The 23,577-nt window shown below is 29.7% G+C and overlaps 1 protein-coding gene across 2 annotated transcripts in view; it reads left to right on the top strand.

The window, feature by feature from the left end:
* The first annotated feature begins 749 nt into the window (after positions 1-749).
* The window catches only part of LOC143250404 (glutamate receptor ionotropic, kainate 2-like), a 260,380-nt gene continuing 237,552 nt past the window's right edge, over positions 750-23,577 (top strand). For both annotated transcript variants that reach the window (XM_076500859.1, XM_076500860.1), the window contains exon 1: positions 750-1,137. In XM_076500859.1, coding sequence (XP_076356974.1) covers positions 1,044-1,137 — 94 coding nt within the window. In that variant the 5' untranslated portion in view covers positions 750-1,043. The remainder of the gene's footprint in view (positions 1,138-23,577) is intronic.

Genomic DNA, 23,577 nt, shown 5'->3' on the forward strand with positions numbered 1-23,577 from the left:
ATAAGAACATACTAACTTAGCCCGACATGGTCAGGTGGTTAAAGCGGATTCGAATCCCCGTCGCACCAAACATGCTCACCCTTTCAATCGTAGGGGCGTTATAACGTGACGAACAATCTTACTATTCGTTGGTAAAAGAGTAGCCCAAGAGTTGGCGGTGGGTGTTGATAACTAGCTGCCTTACTTCTAGTCTTACATTACTAAATTAGGGACGGCTAGCGCAGATAACATTTGTGTAGCTTTGCGCGAAATTAAAAGAAAACAAAACAAAAACAAGTACTTGTTTTTTAAAATTTAACCATAACATTAACTTAGTTTTCTAATGTTTGTTTTTTTGTTGGATGATTTATTTTTTATAAATCAACATAACGGAAAGTCCACTCCATGTGAAGAACAAATCAGTTTATTTCTCTGAACTTCCTGACTGTACTCTGTTTTAGGCTTATATATAAATAAAGTTAGCAGTAGTGTATTAACATAAGAAATGAATTTAGCTCTCTTCAATTTTCAGATTCGTCACAAGTTAAATATTTGAAAACTTACTAATTATCAAGATAAAAATATTCTGATGCGATTATAATTATCGAATGTAATAAACGAAAAATACACCTTTGAATGTTGAACACCCGATAACAAACCAAATTATGGGAAGTGTGCAAAACACAGAAAAAAATCGTTGTCTAAAGATGTTGCAGCCCTCTGGCGGCAGGAGTCATTACGTCAGAGCCAGTAACGACGAACTAAGGTCTCACTAGTTTCATTTACGTGTTGTAAGTGGCGAGAGACTTAGGATGGGCTACTCGTGACAATGGTATCATTACATTGTGGTTATGTTAAAGACAAGGGTTGCTTGTTGTTGAGTTCTGTGCAGACTGGCTCGCGGTATTTCTTACGAAGTTTTAATTCAAAGTTAGGTACTATATCTTGATTGGAGAGTAGGAATACTGACCCTCCAATAATCGTCACACTTCAAATTGTGACTTTATTTCATAGAGATTTACTCACCCACAATCAGTTGTAGTTCGTTTCATATTTATAAAGATATGATAACCTTTAACTTTTATCAAGCAGTTTCTAGTGTACTGCTACTGTCAACAACACAAGTCGTGAATATCAGTGGGGTTTCATTTAAGATCGGTAAGTAGCGTATATTACTAATGGGTTTCATTTAAGATCGGTAAGTAGCGTATATTACTAATTTACAAAGTCAGAATTATATTAAATATAATAATACGTATATTACTAATTTACAAAGTCAGAATTATATTAAATAGAAGACGTTCTATTATTATTCTAAAGTTCAAATAATCTTCATAAATAGAATTATAGTTTTATTTCACAATATTATTGGCACATTAGTTGCACTGTATATTATTATGTGTCTTAAGTGCAGTATAAACATTTTTTTCTATATTATTAACAATTTAACTGCACTATATAAGTAACCATTTAACTGCGTTATATCACAAAGGTTAACTGTGTTTTCATACTAACAGTTCAACTACTGTATTACCAGCAAGTTAACTGTATTATATTACTAACAGTTTAACTGTATTATATTAGTAACAGTGTAACTGTGTTATATTACTAACAGCTTAACTGTATTATATTACTAACAGTTTAACTGTATTATATTAGTAACAGTGTAACTGTGTTATATTACTAACAGCTTAACTGTATTATATTACTAACAGTTTAACTGTATTATATTAGTAACAGTGTAACTGTGTTATATTACTAACAGCTTAACTGTATTATATTACTAACAGTTTAACTGTATTATATTAGTAACAGTGTAACTGTGTTATATTACTAACAGCTTAACTGTATTATATTACTAACAGTTTAACTGTATTATATTAGTAACAGTTTAACTGTGTTATATTACTAACAGCTTAACTGTATTATATTACTAACAGTTTAACTGTATTATATTAGTAACAGTGTAACTGTGTTATATTACTAACAGCTTAACTGTATTATATTACTAACAGTTTAACTGTATTATATTACTAACAGTTTAACTGTGTTATTCACTAACAGTTTAACTGTATTATATTACTAACGATTTAACTGCAGTATAATACTAACAGTTTAACTGTGTTATATTACTAACAGCTTAACTGTATTATATTACTATCGGTTTAACTCTATTATATTACTAACAGTTTAACTGTATTATATTACTAACAGTTTAACTGTGTTATTCACTAACAGTTTAACTGTATTATATTACTAACGGTTTAACTACAGTATAATACTAACAGTTTAACTGTGTTATATTACTATCGGTTTAACTCTATTATATTACTAACAGCTTAACTGCATTATATTTCTAACAGTTTTACTGTGTTATATTGTTAATAGTTTAAATGTATTATATTACAAATAGTTTAACTGTATTATATTACTAACAGTTTAACTGTGTTATATTGCTAACAGTTTAACTGTGTTACATTGCTAATAGTTTAAATGTATTATATTACTAACAGTTTAACTGTATTATATTACTAACAGTTTAACTGTGTTATTCACTAACAGTTTAACTGTATTATATTACTAACGGTTTAACTGCAGTATAATACTAACAGTTTAACTGTGTTATATTACTAACAGTTTAACTGTATTATATTACTAACAGTTTAACTGTGTTATATTACTAACAGTTTAACTGTATTATATTACTAACAGTTTAACTGTATTATATTACTAACAGTTTAACTATGTTATATTGCTAACAGTTTAACTGTATTATATTACTAACAGCTTAACTGTATTATATTATTAACAGCTTAACTGTATTATATTAATAACAGTTTAACTGTGTTATTCACTAACAGTTTAACTGTGTTATTCACTAACAGTTTAACTGTATTATATTACTAACGATTTAACTGTATTATTATTAGTAACAGTGTAACTATGTTATATTATTAATAGTTTAACTGTAGTATATTGCTAACAGTTTACCTGTGTTATATTACTAACAGCTTAAGTGTATTATATTACTAATAGCTTAACTGTGTTATTTACTAACAACTTAACTGTGTTATTTACTAACAGCTTAATTATATTGCTAATAGTTAAATGTGTCATATTATTAACAGGTTAACTGTATTATATTGCTAACAGTTTAACTGTGTTGTATCACTATAAGTTTAACTGTGTTGTATCATTGTTAGTTTAACTGTAATATAATACTATCAGTTTAACTGTATTATACTACTAACAGAGTAAACGTTAGTCTGTGCTATCGGTGCTCTCAATTGGCTGAATATTATTACAAGCTCAGATATAGTGATCTGCTGAACTTTTAAATGTTTTTGTTTAGTAAAGAAATGTATTATTCAAATCTTGGGTTTAGTCCTCTCGAGAGTTTCTAAATGTTCATCTCTAAAATATTATTAGAACAGTTAACATACCGTCCTCTTTTTACTGTTATCTCCGCAACCTGTGACCTTACAAACATTTGATTGATATCTTATAAAAATAAGCATGTTACGTGAAATAAACATTAACTATTAGTGTGTCATGTTTAAAACGAATATACTGACAATATTCCTTTACATTTTAAATAAAGGAACTCGTAGTTCAAGGTTCAGGAACTATCAGTTTAGTAAATTAGGTTTCAACGTTTTGATTGGTAAACTGAAAAGTATGCAAGCTCACGAGTTTATTGGCTATCGACCAATAAATTTGTATTTGCCAAGGTATTCATTGATAAGAGAATGATTTAAAAATTTTGAATAGCAATCTCTTTCGTTTACCGACTGCGAAAGCTCTTTTTTTAGAAACATTTACTTTGACTGGTGATAAAAAAACTCATTACGTTTTGCTGACTATACAACATTGTTGGATAACAGTTTCTTACCAAAATAGTCTCTATTGTAGAATAGTTTTACCGTTATATTTTAACTACAGACCTGTCTTACATTGACTTACAAGTTTGTTATTAAAACAAACGTAAAATCAGTGTGTTTAGTTAACTGTATTTGTTACTGAGTTAATTAATACCTTATCAATTCTATATAGTTAACATTGAAAGATATTTACACACGTACATGGTAATCAAACTCGTGTACTGCCACGTGTTACGTATTCATAGTTAAATATACACACAAATACGTGTACTACTAACACAAATATACATCCTAATTTAAGGTGTTCATGAACAAATATACACTCTTCAAAAAAAGAAACGCAAAAGGCAAAATATGAGACAAATTGTTAACAAGTTTATTCCGGGTAGTTCTGTATGACATGTGTGAAACTTTGCACATTCGCTGCTGAACATCCAAAGTTGCAAAGGCGAAGTCCACGCTCACTAGGTGAAGTTTAATGTCACTCAACGTCAATAACGAGTATGCCCCCCGTGAGCATCAGTAACTGCTTGGCATCTCCTGCTCATGGAAGCGATGAGATGACAAATCACATCCTGTGGAGTGGCTGTCCACTCAGCCTGCAAAGCTGCTGCAAGCTGAGGTAGAGTCTGCGGTTGAGGTTGTCGCCGTCGCAGACGTCGGTCCAACTCGTCCCGAAGATGTTCGATGGGGTTTAAATCTGGTGATCTGGAGGGCCAGGGAAGAGCGTTGATGTTGTGGTGTCTCAAGAAGACAGTGGTGAGTCGGGCTGTGTGAGGACGGGCGTTGTCATGTTGAAAAACGTCGTTGACGTTCACCATGATGGGTTGCACATGGGGCCTGAGAATCTCGTCGACGGTTGCGTACGGTCTGATCAAAAATCCTACGCATCCCTGGTATGGTTGAGGCAGTAGATGTCGCAGTGGTGGTCCTATCTCGAAGGTGACGTAACCGGATGTAGCGATCTTGTGCGGGCGTGGTCACACGAGGTCTGCCAGATCGTGGACGGTCACGAGTTGATCCATGTTGTTGGTGACGATTCCATAGCCTTGTGATGGTGCTTGGGTGGACATTCACAGCTCTGGCAACATCTGATCGAGATTCGCCTGCTTCCAAGCGACCAATGGCGTTGTTGCGTTGTGCTTCAGTCAGTCTTAGCGTAACTGTCGGTGGCTTAACACTGAGCTATGGAAACCGAGAACCCGTCACTTTTACAGGGATTTTGCACATGTTGCACTTGCAGAACATGCAGATCTCTCAAACAAATTTATTGGACACGCATGCGTTTTGGCGAAAAATCCGATGTTTTCCTCCGTTTTCAAAGTGCACAACTTTTATTGTCATTTTGGTCTGACAATCAGTGCCTTAACACGTGTAACATCACAAACTCTGAGCTTGTAACGTTATTACATATATTTCTCTTTAAAATAACAAAATATCTTTTTTGCGTGTTTTTTAAGAGTATATATACACGTATATATGTTACTCATTCCTGTAAACATACATACGTTTCATATATTAGTTGATAAATACATACCTACGTATGGCACACTCTTCTATACATCATGTGTGTGTACCTTATTTTCAAGTGTTCATATACATATACATTCGTATATATAATACTCACATGTATAGACTTTTCACATATTAATAGATAAATATATACACACTTACATATATAGTTCTGTTGCATATGTACATATAATTATTCGTAGATAAATATGTACACACGTGCATACAGTTCTGGTGTTTATGTGCGTACATATATACGTTTCAGCTACTCACATACATGCATACATATACTTTGCTACATACACACTTCTCAGGTATTTATGAATACATCTATAAACATTTACATACTAGTACTATAAGTATCAGTGTATACATTTATCCATGAATATCCGAACATTTGTATGTACGTATGTAACTATGAGTAATACATGTGAGTGTGTGTGTGTATGCAAGTAAATACATACACTTGCTCATATTACCCATTTATATGCGTACACACTTCTCAGGTATTCACGGATAAATATACATATAGTACTCATATAGGTTCTATCTTTTCACATATTCATGAAGAAAATGTATACTTGAGTTGGAAAAGATCGAATAGGAATAAATCTACACATTTTCATTGTCCTATACGACCAACAAGTAGCGGGTTCGAATCCCCATTGTACCGAACATGCTCGCCCTTTTAGCCGGGGGGAGGCGTTATAATATTACGGTCAATCCTACTATTCGTTGGTAAGAGAGTAGCCCAAGAGTTTGTGGTGTGCGATGATGACTAGCTGCCTTCCTCCTAGTCTTATACTGCTATATTAAGGACAACTAACGCCCTCGTGTAGCTTTGCTCTAAATTCAAAAATCAAGCAAACAAGCAAGGGATGACCAAGAAATTCTTTAACATTACAATTATCCCCAAGTATTTCACCCTTCAGTTGTTTGTTATCTATATTTAACTGTTTTATAAACACATCAGTTTGGTTTTTAAATAAACCTCTTAATGGATATCTTACAAAATCTGTTAAATATCATTGCTAAACAGACGGTGTTCTTACACAGCTACACTTTGCCATCCATAAATAATATAACCCTCGACTTTGTAAATCCGTAAATATACCGATGGTCCATCTCTCAACCTGTTAAACAGGGTTTTTAAAACTTGTCTTACAGACAATAGAATACTATTATTGAATTTTCTATATTTACTTACGAAACTTTGTCTCTTAAATACATTGCGTATTTTAGAATTATCCAAGGTATCGATGCATATAACAATTTTTAAATGTCCATCTCAGCCTAAATATTACTAACTAAATTATATAAACTATAAAACTCGTTAATGTTTTTACGTGCTTCATAATTTACTCAATTTCGATTTAAAAATTCAGAGTCGTGTGCAAATATCATTTCAAATCTATATCTCACGAACCACAAACCAATAATCTTTTAGTTCAGTACCGGAAGTGATCATCTGGACTGGGTGCTAAGTAGGAAAGATTCCATGAAGCGCCATCTATATATAACATGTCAGACGACACTTTAAAACCAGGAATAAGATGAACCATTAGAAACCAATAGAGGCCTAAGAGGTGCTAAATATCACGCAAATTACTGAGTTATTGTTTCTTTGTTTCGCGTATCTTTAGTCGATTTCTGATTCATATCAAGGTAAATTTAAACATATCCAAATATATGAATTTGGTTATTTAAAAAATCTATTTGTAGCCTGTTGTGAATGTAAAAATATCCAAATATATGAATTTGGTTGTTTAAAAAATGTATCTGCAACGTGTTGTAAATGCTGTCTTAACACTGGTGCTCTATAAGTTCCTTCTATATTTTCTTTCACATATATAAAGTACGAAGTAACTAATATCTCTCATATGAATCTTAATAATATGTTAATCAAAGATTTTCCAACCATCTCGTGTCTCATCAGTCAACTTGAGGTATTGTAACGAAGACCGATCCCTGTGGTAAGCATAACAAAGTTAATCACTTGTGTTTCTTTATGTTTAAGAACAGATAATTTTAAATTAATTTATGTAAGAAACAGTTGCATAACTCGCTGTTTAACAAGGAACACACATGATCCATGATTAGTGGTAGCCTTGGTTAATTCATGCAAGAAGCAATCAGCTCAACACTGAAGCAAACCATTGTGGTATTCTATTATAAGTTATCACCAGTATTTACAAGCATTTTAATGTGTTTGTCATTCTCAGTGCTGAAATCAATACGTTGTATCGAACTGTGTGTTTATCTGAAGTGCGTGTATTTTCCCTCCGGTGCATCGTAAAGATTGATGAATGTTTTACAATAAATATTTATTATTTTCTCTTTGTATTTTATTACAAGAATATAAAACTGCTTAACCCAGGGTTATTAGGTTATGTTTTAATGTAAAGTGTTTATTATCTGATCAGCGACAGTTTTAAGGGTGTTAGATCGCTATAAGTGAGAGTTAATATTAAGTACACTTTACAACACTACCAGCAGGGATAAAACAATTTCAGTATGAACCAGGTTGGCCAATCCGTTAGGTAATCCGGATGTTTGTGGCTCGCCTCCCTCTTAGTGTTTTAGGTGTTTTATAAGAGTTTCAAGAATATTATAACATACAATAGCAGAGTCTGAATGAAACTAGTGGACATATGGAGTTATGATAAATTTTAGTTACGTTCACTGAATGCACTAACTCTAAATTTACTGTTTATTATCTTACAACTGAAGAACTTTGGACAGAAAAGAGGATTTAAGTTATTTTAAACTTCAATAATTAGCGTAAAAATACACATAACATTCCTCTGTGTATTAAACACATGTTACTCTTTGTGTGTATTAAATACGTGTTACCTTTTTCTGTGTATTAAATACATGTTCCCTTTTTCTGTGTATTAAATACATGTCACCTTTTTCTGTGTATTAAATACATGTCACCTTTTGCTGTGTATTAAATACATGTAACTTTTTCTGTGTATTAAATACATGTAACTTTTTCTGTGTATTAAATACATGTTACCTTTTTCTGTGTATTAAATACATGTTACTTTTTGTGTGTATTAAACACATGTTACCTTTTTGTGTGTATTAAATATATGTTACCTTTTTGTGTGTATTAAATGCATGTTACCTTTTTCTGTGTATTAAATACATGTTGCCTTTTTTTGTATTATTAAATACATGTTACCTTTTTTTGTATGTATTAAATACATGTTACCTTTTGCTGTGTATTACATACATGTTACTTTTTGCTGTGTATTAAATACATGTCACCTTTTTCTGTGTATTAAATACATGTCACCTTTTTCTGTGTATTAAACACATGTCGCCTTTTTGTGTATATTAAATACATCTCACCTTTTCTGTGTATTAAATACAAGTTATTTTTTGCTGTGTATTAAATACATGTTACCTTTTTGTGTATATTAAATACATGTTATTTTTTTCTGTTTATTAAATACATGTCACCTTTTTGTGTGTATTAAATACATGTCACCTTTTTCTGTTATTAAATACGTTACCTTTTTCTGTGTATTAAATACATGTTACTTTTTGTGTGTATTAAATACATGTCACCTTTTAGTGTGTATTAAATACATGTTACCTTTTTGTGTGTATTAAATACATGTCACCTTTTAGTGTGTATTAAATACATGTTACCTTTTTGTGTGTATTAAATACGTGTCACCTTTTTCTGTTTATTAAATACATGTCACTTTATTCTGTTTATTAAATACATGTCACTTTTTTCTGTTTATTAAATACATGTCCCTTTTTTCTGTGTACTGAATACATGTCACTTTTTTCTGTGTACTGAATACATGTCACCTTTTTCTGTGTGTTAAATACATGCCACCTTCTTCTGTGTGTTATATAATTTTAACCTTTTTGTGTATATTAAATACATGTTACTTTTTTGTGTGTATTAAATAAATTTACCTTTTTCTGTGTATTAAATACATGTTACCTTTTACGGTGTATTAAATACTTGTTACTTTTTTGGGTGTATTAAATACATGTTCTCTCTTTCTGTGTATTAAATACATGTCACTTTTTTCTGTGTATTAAATACATGTCACTTTTTTCTGTTTATTAAATGCATGTCACCTTTTTCTGTTTATTAAATTCATGTCACCTTTTCCTGTGTATTAAATACGTTACTTTTTGTGTGTATTAAATACATGTTACTTTTTGTGTGTATTAAATAAATTTACCTTTTTCTGTGTATTAAATACATGTCATCTTTTTCTGTGTATTGAACACATGTTACCTTTTTCTGTTTATTAAATACATGTCACCTTTTTATGTGTATTAAACACATGTCGCCTTTTTGTGTATATTAAATACATCTCACCTTTTCTGTGTATTAAATACAAGTTATTTTTTGCTGTGTATTAAATACATGTTTTTTTTGCTGTGTATTAAATACGTTACTTTTTGTGTGTATTAAATACATGTTACTTTTTGTGTGTATTAAATAAATTTACCTTTTTCTGTGTATTAAATACATGTCATCTTTTTCTGTGTATTGAACACATGTTACCTTTTTCTGTTTATTAAATACATGTCACCTTTTTATGTGTATTAAACACATGTCGCCTTTTTGTGTATATTAAATACATCTCACCTTTTCTGTGTATTAAATACAAGTTATTTTTGCTGTGTATTAAATACATGTTTTTTTTGCTGTGTATTAAATACATGTTAACTTTTTGTGTATATTAAATACATGTTACTTTTTTCTGTTTATTAAATACATGTCACCTTTTTGTGTGTATTAAATACATGTCACCTTTTTCTGTGTATTAAATGCATGTCACCTTTTTCTGTGTATTAAATACATGTCATCTTTTTCTGTGTATTGAACACATGTTACCTTTTTCTGTTTATTAAATACATGTCACCTTTTTGTGTGTATTAAATACATGTCACCTTTTTCTGTGTATTAAATACATGTCACATTTTTCTGTGTATTAAATACATGTCACTTTTTCTGTGTATTAAATACATGTCACCTTTTTCTGTTATTAAATACGTTACCTTTTTCTGTGTATTAAATACATGTTACTTTTTGTGTGTATTAAATACATGTCACCTTTTAGTGTGTATTAAATACATGTTACCTTTTTGTGTGTATTAAATACGTGTCACCTTTTTCTGTTTATTAAATACATGTCACTTTATTCTGTTTATTAAATACATGTCACTTTTTTCTGTTTATTAAATACATGTCACTTTTTTCTGTGTACTGAATACATGTCACTTTTTTCTGTGTACTGAATACATGTCACCTTTTTCTGTGTGTTAAATACATGCCACCTTCTTCTGTGTGTTATATACATTTTACCTTTTTGTGTATATTAAATACATGTTACTTTTTTGTGTGTATTAAATAAATTTACCTTTTTCTGTGTATTAAATACATGTTACCTTTTACGGTGTATTAAATACTTGTTACTTTTTTGGGTGTATTAAATACATGTTCTCTCTTTCTGTGTATTAAATACATGTCACTTTTTTCTGTGTATTAAATACATGTTATTTTTTGCTGTGTATTAAATACATGTGACCTTTTTGTGTGTATTAAATACATGTCACCTTTTAGTGTGTATTAAATACATGTTACCTTTTTGTGTGTATTAAATACGTGTCACCTTTTTCTGTTTATTGAATTCATGTCACCTTTTCCTGTTTATTAAATACGTTACCTTTTTCTGTGTATTAAATACATGTTCCCTCTTTCTGTGTATTAAATACATGTTCCCTTTTTCTGTGTATTAAATACATGTTCCCTTTTTCTGTGTATTAAATACATGTCATCTTTTCTGTGTATTGAACACGTCACCTTTTTCTGTTTAGTAAATAAATGTCACCTTTTTTTGTGTATTAAATACATATCACCTTTTTCTGTGTATTAAATACCTTTCACCTTTTTCTGTGTATTAAGTACATGTTACCTTTTTGTGTGTATTAAACACGTTACCTTTTTCTGTTTATTAGATACATATTACCTTTTTGTATGTATTAAATACATGTCATCTTCCTCTGTGTATTAAATACATGTCACTTTTTCTGTGTATTAAATACATGTCACCTTTTTCTGTTATTAAATACGTTACCTTTTTCTGTGTATTAAATACATTTTCCCTTTTTCTGTGTATTAAATACATTTTCCCTTTTTCTGTGTATTAAATACATGTTACCTTTTGCTGTGTATAATATGTGTGTTACCTTTTTGTGTGTATTAAATACATGTTAGTTTTTTGTGTATTAAATAAGTTTTTCTATGTGTATTTAATTATGTACTTTCTGGAACTGAATATATTTTACGTATTAAGTATCATTACAATATTTATTTATTTTCTCTTGGTATTAAAGTGAGTTATATTTTCGTGTTGAATCAGAACGTGTATTTGATGTTTTCTCAACATTGAAATGCGACTTATTTACCTCTCATGCTGGAATGTGTTATTAAGCTTTCAACATCAAATATGAGATTTACTTTTCTGGTGTAGAAATTCGATTCAATTTCTCAGGTTTGTAATGCGTCAGAGTCCAAATGCTCGACGGTTTCTTAGGTATAAAAGGGCTTACATTTACCGTATTAGATACCTCAAGTTTCTACCTCAAGAAAGACAGTTTTCAAAATTTCTTTTTTTAGAATTGAAATTTGTGTTACTCCGTTATAACTGTTCTATTGAAGGTTATTTTTGTCAACATTAAAACGGGACTTACTTCCTGACTGTCGCTGTACAAGTTCGTTTCTGGCAATTAAAGTGAATATAAATTTCTCAACATTAGATTACACGTTCGTTTCTCACCCTTAATATACACGTTAGATTCTCAGTAATGAAATGCGTGCTCTTTTACCAAGGTTGAGTTGCTATGATTCCAGTACCAAGTATTATTTAGTATGAGAAACACAAATAAAAAATGAATGATTCAATCAGTAATACTGTGTGTATCAGTATATGCTGTATTGATATAAGAAACGAGCAGTGTTGTCAAACAGAGTTGTTGTTACATATCAAAATATTTCATTTATCTTTTAACTGTTTCAGTCGCAAGAAATCAGATTTCATCTGTGAAAGTCGAGTTTTTAAGAAACAATGAATCAATGGAACCGTCTGAAGCTCGTGCATACAAACCTTTTTCTCAGTTACACGTTAAAAGTATTTTCTTAGGGAGAAAAACTGAGTGTGAAACATCGATATTTCAATACGATAAGCTGAAAGTAGCGGTCGAACAAATGTATCGAAATGACAGTCTTTAAAAGACATCAATAAAAATCTCCAACGTCGTTTTTTGACTCAGAAACCGTCACCAGAAAACTGTGATGATGAGGACACGGTTCTTGTGAAAAAACAGTATAGGTGTTTGTAGGTGGTTTTTGGACTTTCCTGGATTCTGTTCATCACGTTGGACTAGGATAAATGTGATATCTGTTTGTTTGTTTTTTTAATTTCGCGTAAAACTGCACGAGGGCTATCTGCGCTAGCCATCTATAACTTAGTAATGTAAGACTAGAGAAAAGGCAGCTAGTCATCACCACCCACCGCCAACTCTTGGGTTACTCTTTTACCAAAGAATAGTTGGATTGACCGTCACATTATAACAACCCAACGGCTGAAAGAGCGAGCATGCTTGGTGTGATGGGGATTCGAACTCGCGCCCCTCAGATTATGAGTCGAACGCCTTAATCCACCTGGCCATGCCGGGGCTATTTTTCTGAAACATGAGTTACATATTGATGATTTAAAAAATAAATTAGTACGATGTTGTAGTACAGAGGCCATATAATAATATCCTGAGATATTATTTGGTTTATGGCCGAAAACATCTTTAACAGCCATCAAATGTTTAAACAATGCACAGTAATTTTATGACTATGAACATAATAAAAGTGTATTTATTATCGTAATGTTTTTTACATTTGATATAAGTTGTTTGTTACCTTTGATTTGGAGATAATATTGATCTATAAACTAATCTAAAAATTAGTATTACAATATTTGACAAAATATAAAAATTGGTTTGATAAATTTTATACAGAACTAACAACCTCTCGAATCAGTCATCTACAACATGGCTGTCACAGTGAAGCTACCGTACTGAAAAAATAAACAAAACAGTTTTATATTACACGTCCAATAAAAACAACGTTTTAAAAATAAGTTCCAAATCCAGTTTCACAACCACATCAATAGAAAGCGGGAAGACTTACGATATAACGTTGTAACAACAGCACTACTTAAGTTCACAACACACGATAATATTCAAAACTGGCTTCTCTAATTACACATCTAATTACCAATTTATCACAGACTTCCATACTCATCTATGTAATAAATGTAGGCTTTTATTACTGGGTAAAAATTATTGTGTCCGTCATAAAAATATCCCGGATGAAGGTTTTTAAAAAAATAATTCTAAATACTCATGTAAGAAAATTAATATATAATGTTTGTAAACAGACAAACTGAAAAACATTACCTTATTCATTTTCCACACCGACAGTTTTACAATATGCTTAACGTTACGTATAGTTAATAATAAGGTTTTGTACTGTTCAATTATAGTTAATATTAAGGTTTTGTATTGTTCAATTATAGTTAATATTAAGGTTTTGTATTGATCAATTATAGTTAATATTAAGGTTTGGTAGTGTTCAATTATACTTAATATTAAGGTTTTGTATTATTCAATTATAGTTAATATTAAGGTTTGGTAGTGTTCAATTATACTTAATATTAAGGTTTTGTATTATTCAATTATAGTTAATATTAAGGTTTTGTATTGTTCAATTATAGTTAATATTAAGGTTTTGTATTGTTCAATTGCAGTTAATGTTAAGGTTTTGTATTGTTCAATTATAGTTAATATTAAGGTTTGGTAGTGTTCAATTATAGTTAATATTAAGGTTTTGTATTGATCAATTATAGTTAATATTAAGGTTTGGTAGTGTTCAATTATACTTAATATTAAGGTTTTGTATTATTCAATTATAGTTAATATTAAGGTTTTGTATTGTTCAATTATAGTTAATATTAAGGTTTTGTATTGTTCAATTATATTTAATATTAAGGTTTTGTATTGTTCAATTACAGTTAATATTAAGGTTTGGTATTGTTCAATTATAGTTAATAATAAGGTTTTATATTGTTCAATTATAGTTAATATTAAGGTTTCGTATTGTTCAATTACAGTTAATATTTAGGTTTTGTATTGTTCAATTATATTTAATATCAAGGTTTTGTATTGTTTAATTATAGTTAATATTAAGGTTTTGTATTGTTTAATTATAGTTAATATTAAGGTTTGGTATTGTTCAATTATACTTAATAATAAGGTTTTGTATTGTTTAATTATAGTTAATATTAAGGTTTGGTATTTGTTCAATTATAGTTAATATTAAAGTTTTGTATTGTTAATTATAGTTAATAATAAGGTTTTGTATTGTTCAATTATAGTTAATATTAAGGTTTGGTATTGTTCAATTATATTTAATGTTAAGTTTTTGTATTATTTAATTATAGTTAATATTAAGGTTTTGTATTGTTCAATTATAGTTAATATTAAGGTTTGGTATTGTTCAATTATAGTTAATAATAAGGTTTTATATTGTTCAATTATAGTTAATATTAAGGTTTCGTATTGTTCAATTACAGTTAATATTTAGGTTTTGTATTGTTCAATTATATTTAATATCAAGGTTTTGTATTGTTTAATTATAGTTAATATTAAGGTTTTGTATTGTTTAATTATAGTTAATATTAAGGTTTGGTATTGTTCAATTATACTTAATAATAAGGTTTTGTATTGTTTAATTATAGTTAATATTAAGGTTTGGTATTTGTTCAATTATAGTTAATATTAAAGTTTTGTATTGTTAATTATAGTTAATAATAAGGTTTTGTATTGTTCAATTATAGTTAATATTAAGGTTTGGTATTGTTCAATTATATTTAATGTTAAGTTTTTGTATTATTTAATTATAGTTAATATTAAGGTTTTGTATTGTTCAATTATAGTTAATATTAAGGTTTGGTATTGTTCAATTATACTTAATAATAAGGTTTTGTATTGTTCAATTATAGTAAATATTAAGGTTTTGTATTGTTCAATTGTAGTTAATATTAAGGTTTTGTATTGTTCAATTATAGTTAATATTAAGGTTTTGTATTGTTCAATTATAGTTAATATTAAGGTTTTGTATTGTTCAGTTATAGTTAATATTAAGGTTTTGTATTGTTCAATTATAGTTAATTTTAAGGTTTTGTATTGTTCAATTATAGTTAATATTAAGGTTTTGTATTGTTCAGTTATAGTTAATATTAAGGTTTGGTTTTGTATTGTTCAATTATAGTTAAATTTAAGGTTTGGTTTTGTTTCATATCATTATAGTTAATGTTAAGGTTTTTCTTCTGTTAAATATCATTATAGTTAATATTAAGTTTTTTTCTTCTGTTAAATATGATTACAGTTAATATTAGGGTTTTACTTCTGTTAAATATGATTATAGTTAATATTAGGGTTTTTCTTCTGTTAAATATGATTATAGTGAATATTAGGGTTTTTCTTCTGTTAAATATGATTACAGTTAATATTAGGGTTTTACTTCTGTTAAATATGATTATAGTTAATATTAGGGTTTTCTTCTGTTAAATATGATTACAGTTAATATTAGGGTTTTTCTTCTGTTAAATATGATTACAGTTAATATTAGGGTTTTTCTTCTGTTAAATATGATTATAGTGAATATTAGGGTTTTTCTTCTGTTAAATATGATTATAGTGAATATTAGGGTTTTTCTTCTGTTAAATATGATTACAGTTAATATTAGGGTTTTACTTCTGTTAAATATGATTATAGTTAATATTAGGGTTTTTCTTCTGTTAAATATGATTACAGTTAATATTAGGGTTTTTTTCTGTTAAATATGATTATAGTTAATATTAGGGATTTTCTTCTGTTAAATATCATTATAGTTAATATTAGGGGTTTTTTCTGTTAAATATCATTATAGTTAATATTGGGGATTTTCTTCTGTTAAATATCATTATAGTTAATATTAGGGTTTTTCTTCTGCTAAATACGATTATAGTTAATATTATGGTTTTTCTTCTGTTAAATATGATTATAGTTAATATTAAGGTTTTTCTTCTGTTAAATATGATTACAGTTAATATTAGTGTTTTCCTTCTGTTAAATATGATTATAGTTAATATTAGGGTTTTTCTTCTGTTAAATATGATTATAGTTAATATTAGTGTTTTTCTTCTGTTAAATATGATTACAGTTAATATTAGGGGTTTTTTCTGTTAAATATCATTATAGTTAATATTGGGGATTTTCTTCTGTTAAATATGATTACAGTTAATATTAGGGGTTTTTTCTGTTAAATATGATTATAGTTAATATTAGGGATTTTCTTCTGTTAAATATCATTATAGTTAATATTAGGGGGTTTTTCTGTTAAATATCATTATAGTTAATATTGGGGATTTTCTTCTGTTAAATATCATTATAGTTAATATTAGGGTTTTTCTTCTGCTAAATACGATTATAGTTAATATTAAGGTTTTTCTTCTGTTAAATATGATTACAGTTAATATTAGTGTTTTCCTTCTGTTAAATATGATTATAGTTAATATTAGGGTTTTTCTTCTGTTAAATATGATTATAGTTAATATTAAGGTTTTTCTTCTGTTAAATATGATTATAGTTAATATTAAGGTTTTTCTTCTGTTAAATATGATTACAGTTAATATTAGGGTTTTTCTTCTGTTAAATATGATTATAGTTAATATTAGGGTTTTTCTTCTGTTAAATATGATTATAGTTAATATTAAGGTTTTTCTTCTGTTAAATATGATTATAGTTAATATTAAGGTTTTCTTCTGTTAAATATGATTACAGTTAATATTAGTGTTTTCCTTCTGTTAAATATGATTATAGTTAATATTAGGGTTTTTCTTCTGTTAAATATGATTATAGTTAATATTAAGGTTTTTCTTCTGTTAAATATGATTATAGTTAATATTAAGGTTTTTCTTCTGTTAAATATGATTACAGTTAATATTAGTGTTTTCCTTCTGTTAAATATGATTATAGTTAATATTAGGGTTTTTCTTCTGTTAAATATGATTATAGTTAATATTAGGGTTTTTCTTCTGTTAAATATGATTACAGTTAATATTAGGGTTTTTCTTCTGTTAAATATGATTACAGTTAATATTAGGGGTTTTCTTCTGTTAAATATGATTATAGTTAACATTAAGTTGTTTCTTTTGTTAAATATGACTATAGTTAATATTATGGTTTTTTATGTTAAATATGATTACAGTTAATATTAGGGTTTCTTCTTCTGTTAAATATGATTACAGTTAATATTAAGGTATTTCTTCTGTTAAATATGGTTGTAGTTAATATTAGGGTTTTTTCTTCTGTTAAATATGATTGTAGATAATATTAAGGTTTCGTAAGTTTAAGAGGATTATGGTTAATATTTGTGTTTTGTATGTTCAACATGATTATGGTTAATATTTGTGTTTTGTATGTTCAACATGATTATGGTTACTATTTGTGTTTTGTATGTTCAACATGATTATGGTTAATATTTGTGTTTTGTATGTTCAACATGATTTATGTTGCTATTCATATTTATGAAAGACTATTCTATGGTCCAGATTTCTTTCGAATATTTTGTCGTCAGATTCTGATGAACATGGTTTCTGTGTTACACTGACCACACTAATATTATTTTAAATCAGTTATTTTAGTTTGTGTTTACGGATGTTATCACATTGTTTGTTTCTGCACATGTTGTATTACTTACGAGTTACTACACTAAAAGCAGATATTAAAAGATAGATACATATCTATTTTCATTCTTTCCCTAGTGTATTATTTTGTATGTATTACTGTTATCACACTCGTAAGTAATTCGTTATTGTAAGAGGTTTAAGAATGTCAGTGATGCACATGATGTACAGTTAATGTGTGTTACTCATGAGATGTAGCTGGCACGTGTAAAGAATGGTTATACGTTTGATGTGTGAAGATAACCGTGTTATGATATATTCAATAACGAGCCGTGTAAGTAAACAGAAAGAAGGTTTAGTGTGTCACTGTAACCGATTGCACAGGTGGAAACTGTAATAACCCAAACATTATCCGCTTCGGTTGCGTTAATTCAGTGACCCATTTCTTGTCATTACCATGTATTAAATGTTTCTGTAGACGTACTGCATATTGATCTAACACGGTATGACGTCAAATACACCTTTATTTTAAGTTCTATATCACCAGTGATGAAGTGATTCTCTCCCGATATTTACTTAATAAAATATGTGGGATAAATGTATGGTTCATATTTGTTAGAACTGCCAGGTTATCCATGTGAGCACACTGCGATTACCCATCATGCGGCACTCTCACATGTGACAATAGTGATAAATGTTCCATTTTGAAGTTTATGATACGTAAGTTTACTGAAATATTGTTCATGTATTTCTTACAAATGTATTCTGTCGCAGAATATGTTGGGACAAACTTTTAGCAGAAATCAGACGGTTTTAACAGAAGAGTGCACATACACACTTAACCATCAGTTTTAAAATAACTCGAAACAACACATTACGTTTGTGTTACAAACAACACATTACGTTTGTATATCTGTGTTACAACAATACATTACGTTTGATATACCTGTGTTACAAACAGTACTATCAGTATTGTCTCAGAATGTTATAATCTCAGAGTGGATTTCAAACTAAGCTTTCTAAAGAACGATCCTGATAAATAAAACATATCTGATAAATTATGTGCAGCACCTACTACAACTTTCTATTTTGTAGGTCGGTTTAAAATAATGGTTTTAGGTCGTAAATACTCATTTTCAAATCACTTGTTTCCTATAATAAAACCTTCGTCACATAGATGGACCTACTGACAGTGTTGTACATAGATGGACCTACTCACAGTGTTGTACGTAGATGGACCTACTGACAGCGTTGTACGTAGATGGACCTACTGACAGTGTTGTACTTAGCTGGACCTACTGACAGTGTTGTACACAAATGGACCTACTGACAGCCCTTTTTTCGTATTCACAAGCTTGTGAATGACTCATTGAACTGTTTATTAATCAAGAATGTTCTTCTTGATGACATTTAGTGTCTCTAGTCGCAGCTGTTAATAGATCATTTCAAACCTAATTATGTCGTTATCTATATGTCAGTGTTTATTTATAACACAAGAAAATAGTCCAGCTTAGTAAACTGAATTAATTAACATTAACCAATTTATGATATAATATATATGAAATTCTTGAAATAGTCCTGCTTGATATATTAGGCTTAGCCTTAAACCTGAAGCTAGTCTTCCATTACGGAAATAGTTATCATAGAACCTACAAGTTTGACATTATGGAAATAGTTATCATAGAACTACAAGTTTGACATTATGGAAATAGTTATCATAGAACCTACAAGTTTGACATTATGGAAATAGTTATCATAGAACCTACAAGTTTGACATTATGGAAATAGTTATCATGGAACCTAATAGTTTAAATATCGTTTTAAACTATTTGGTTCCATGATAATTAATTACTGGTAGGCAAACATTAGCTTTTCTAATACGGTGTAGGTGTACGTTGATATATAGTTCGGTTGACATATCTTACATTCATCTTTAATGATAAATAATAAGTAACCGTATTATAAACGTTATGGCGTAAGTTAGAACTTTATCTCTCGTAATTCTGACTCTTTGTGATGTCTATATGTCTTCCCGAATTCTTCTATGGACTCTCTGTCAGTTAAGAACAAACTGGACTCCTCGAATCATTGCTCGAAACTTTGCATGAACAATGGTATATACATATAGGCCACCCTTTACCTGCCACACTCACAACAAACAAGTTAAATATGTTACATTAAATAATTTTGACATTTTAAACAAATCAAACACCGCTAAACCTATTTTTCAAAGTTCCTCTATAATATCATGATACCAGCATTGGTGACAGTAACCTTAAAACACGCATCTCAACAGACCCATGTTTTATTGCAAGTAGCTTATTCCAGTAATAGTAATAGTAATAGTAATAGTAATAGTAATATTCCATGGAATATGCTGTGACTTAGATTCACTGGATAACACCCGTAGAGTTGTAAATCTATTCACTGGATAACACCCGTAGAGTTGTAAATCTATTCACTGGATAACACCAATCTAGTTTTCATATTAAAGGTAAACATAACTGCACATTTTGAGTTCAAAATTATTTGCAAAAGGTACCGAATACCTTCTTAGAGTTATAATAAATTGTAACTCAGATAAACCGATGGCCCGACACATTAATTTGTATTACTACACCCTTGACCGTTTCCGAATACTTGTTTTGAAGAAGTCCATCTACAAATAAAAATAACCGTAAACTGCAGTAAAACAAATAGTTTTTATCTTGGTAACCACCACCACCACCTATGTGCTAAATGAATATTTGAGTTTATCGTGCGTGTGTTTTTCTTATAGCGAAACTACAACGGGCTATCTGCTGTGTCCACCGACGAGAACTGAACCCTGGATTTTAGCTTTGTAAATCCAAAACTTGCCGCAGTTCCAGCGGAGGACTAGTTTCTTGTAATATTTCTCGCTTTTGTGTTTTCCTAGACTTAAAATGTTTTACATAATCAATTGTGTGTCTGTCTATTCACATTTTGAAACTATAACATTTTATCCTACGCGTGTGCACGTGAACGGGTGGTGGTGGTTGGGGGTTATACTTGTTTGATGGACAGCTGGATGAGACTCTTCACGCTGGTATAGATCGTTTTCTGTGCTATCAATTATTGCCTTTCTACCATATTGGATGCTGGAATGATAACTTCAAGAATTTTTATCTTACTTACCCCCAAATGGTAGTGACTCATTTCCTTATTTTTATTTCAATGAATTATTTTGTCTTCTTTACTTTGGAGATCACTTATCTTCCTACAACTGTCTGCAAGCAGTGAAGGGTGATATAGATGTGGGACGTTGTGGGCCTGAGCACCCACATCTCACTCTCTAATTTATATTTCTATATCTGTTTCTACTATTTTATTTCTGATGTGAGACTGGCGAATGGAGGTTAGGACTGATAGACGGTGTATCCCCACCGTAATGTGGATCCTACCTACATAGTCACCTCCAAAACCTGGAGTACATTTTATAATCCCACATTATAGTTTGTATCCTGGGATCTTTTCAATTAGTGCACCGTACCTGGATGTTTCTATGTATATCTATATACATGTTTTGTTTGGTTTGTTTTGAATTTCGCGGGCCGTATATGTATATAAAGAGGTACGTGTGTTTATATATACAACTTCCTGTTGTTTCAAGTATATGTAAGCATTGTTACACACGTTTAGTTGTTGCATTGTTACACACGTTTAGTTGTTACATTGTCACACGACCTTCAGTTTAGAATGTTTTTGTTTACGGATTTACTGTTCAGTTAGTGATACCAGAAGGGCATTACCCGAAGCGTTATATCAACAGTATTATAGATAATTATATAGAATGTATATTTGAAATGACTGTCTCAGTCCTACACTGTTTCCACGATATCGCTACTGTCCTGGTATCTTTAGATTTTATGATATAAAATAATTATATAATATAACTAAAAGTTTGTGACCTAACTTGACTTCAAATTATTTCTAATTACATTCGGAAATTTTTCTATTGGATAATCATTACATTTAGTGGCATTAAAATGATATACAATTAGAGTTGGATATTATATAGTAAGTGTTCAAGAAATGTGGCTAATTCTGGAATTTTGAACAATATGTATATGGAACAAAATGTTTCTATTATCATTAATGTTAGTTAGGATACCTAATTAATTAAAAGATTTCATTTTAGTGTAACAGCTTAATTAAGCGCCCGTTAAATAAACCAATAATATTAACTATAGAAGATATGGCCAGGTGGTTAAGGCGCTCGACCCTTAATCCTAGGGTCGCGGGTTCGAATCCCTGTCGTACTAAACATGCTCGCGCTTTCAGCCGTGGGGGCGTTATAATGTGACGGTCAATCCCACTATTCGTTGGTAAAAGAGTAGCCCAAGAGTTGGTGGTGGGTGGTGATGACTAGCTGCCTTCCCTCTAGTCTTACACTGCTAAATTAGGGACGGCTAGCGCAGATAGCCCTCGTGTAACTTTGCGCGAAATTCAAAGATGCGGCTTGGGGATCAGTATGCTTGAAATATAAAGTGTAAGTCATTTCATAATGTCGAGCTAAGAAAATGTTTCTTTCCAACTAATTATTTGACAGCTCGTGCATTCAGGCGGTTAAATATTAAAATTTCGTTTGGTTTAAATGACATACTGCCAAAATAATAAACTAGAAGCCAAAAATGCTGTAAATATTACATAGATAGTCTATATATTTCTCCATAGACGACTTAATTGTTTTAAATATATGCCATCAGTGCATGTATCATAAATAATGTAAGGTTACTTTGGTGTTAAATGTGTCCTCGTCTTATGGAGCTTATTAAGAATTCGAGATGCTTCTTGTACAAAGATAATTTATTACATTATTGGGGACTCTTAAAGTTTGTTGAACCTTTTCAAGGAGTTATTGTCATAATTTTTAACTCTGCTGTAGAAGCGAATATCGTTAATGATAATATATAACTTAAGTAAAAGTTTCCGAAACAGCACCGGTAAAACGATACGATAATTGGCAACCAGATTTATATATTGACCAGATTTATATATTGCATTGAAAAACGACAGTAAAATTACTTTTAACAACGTTATGATACATTGTCATAACGAGGAAATAAAAAAAAGTAATGGGACATTTTAAATAACTTAATGAATAAATAAAACCGTTGTATTGAAACTAAGAAATAAGGTTCGCTAAAGTATGAAGAACTTTGGTGTACTTTTAACATTCAACTAACAAAAACATGTAAGAAATTTGTGACCTTTCTCTTCTCGACATTAATTATACAACATGACGTCTTCTACTCACACTTCAGTTAATCAAATCTCTATCATTTAAGAGTAAGCCAGTTTTTATTACTGATGACATACAGCTTTCATTAGATGTGAACTTTATTTCAGGTAGAAAAAACGTCTCAGGTATTTTAGGTATTTCGTTTTAATGTCTCACGAAATTTCCCTTACACATCCCA

The sequence above is a fragment of the Tachypleus tridentatus genome, chromosome 5 (assembly GCF_004210375.1).
Source record: "Tachypleus tridentatus isolate NWPU-2018 chromosome 5, ASM421037v1, whole genome shotgun sequence".
In the NCBI taxonomy this organism is placed as follows: Eukaryota; Metazoa; Arthropoda; class Merostomata; order Xiphosura; family Limulidae; genus Tachypleus; species Tachypleus tridentatus.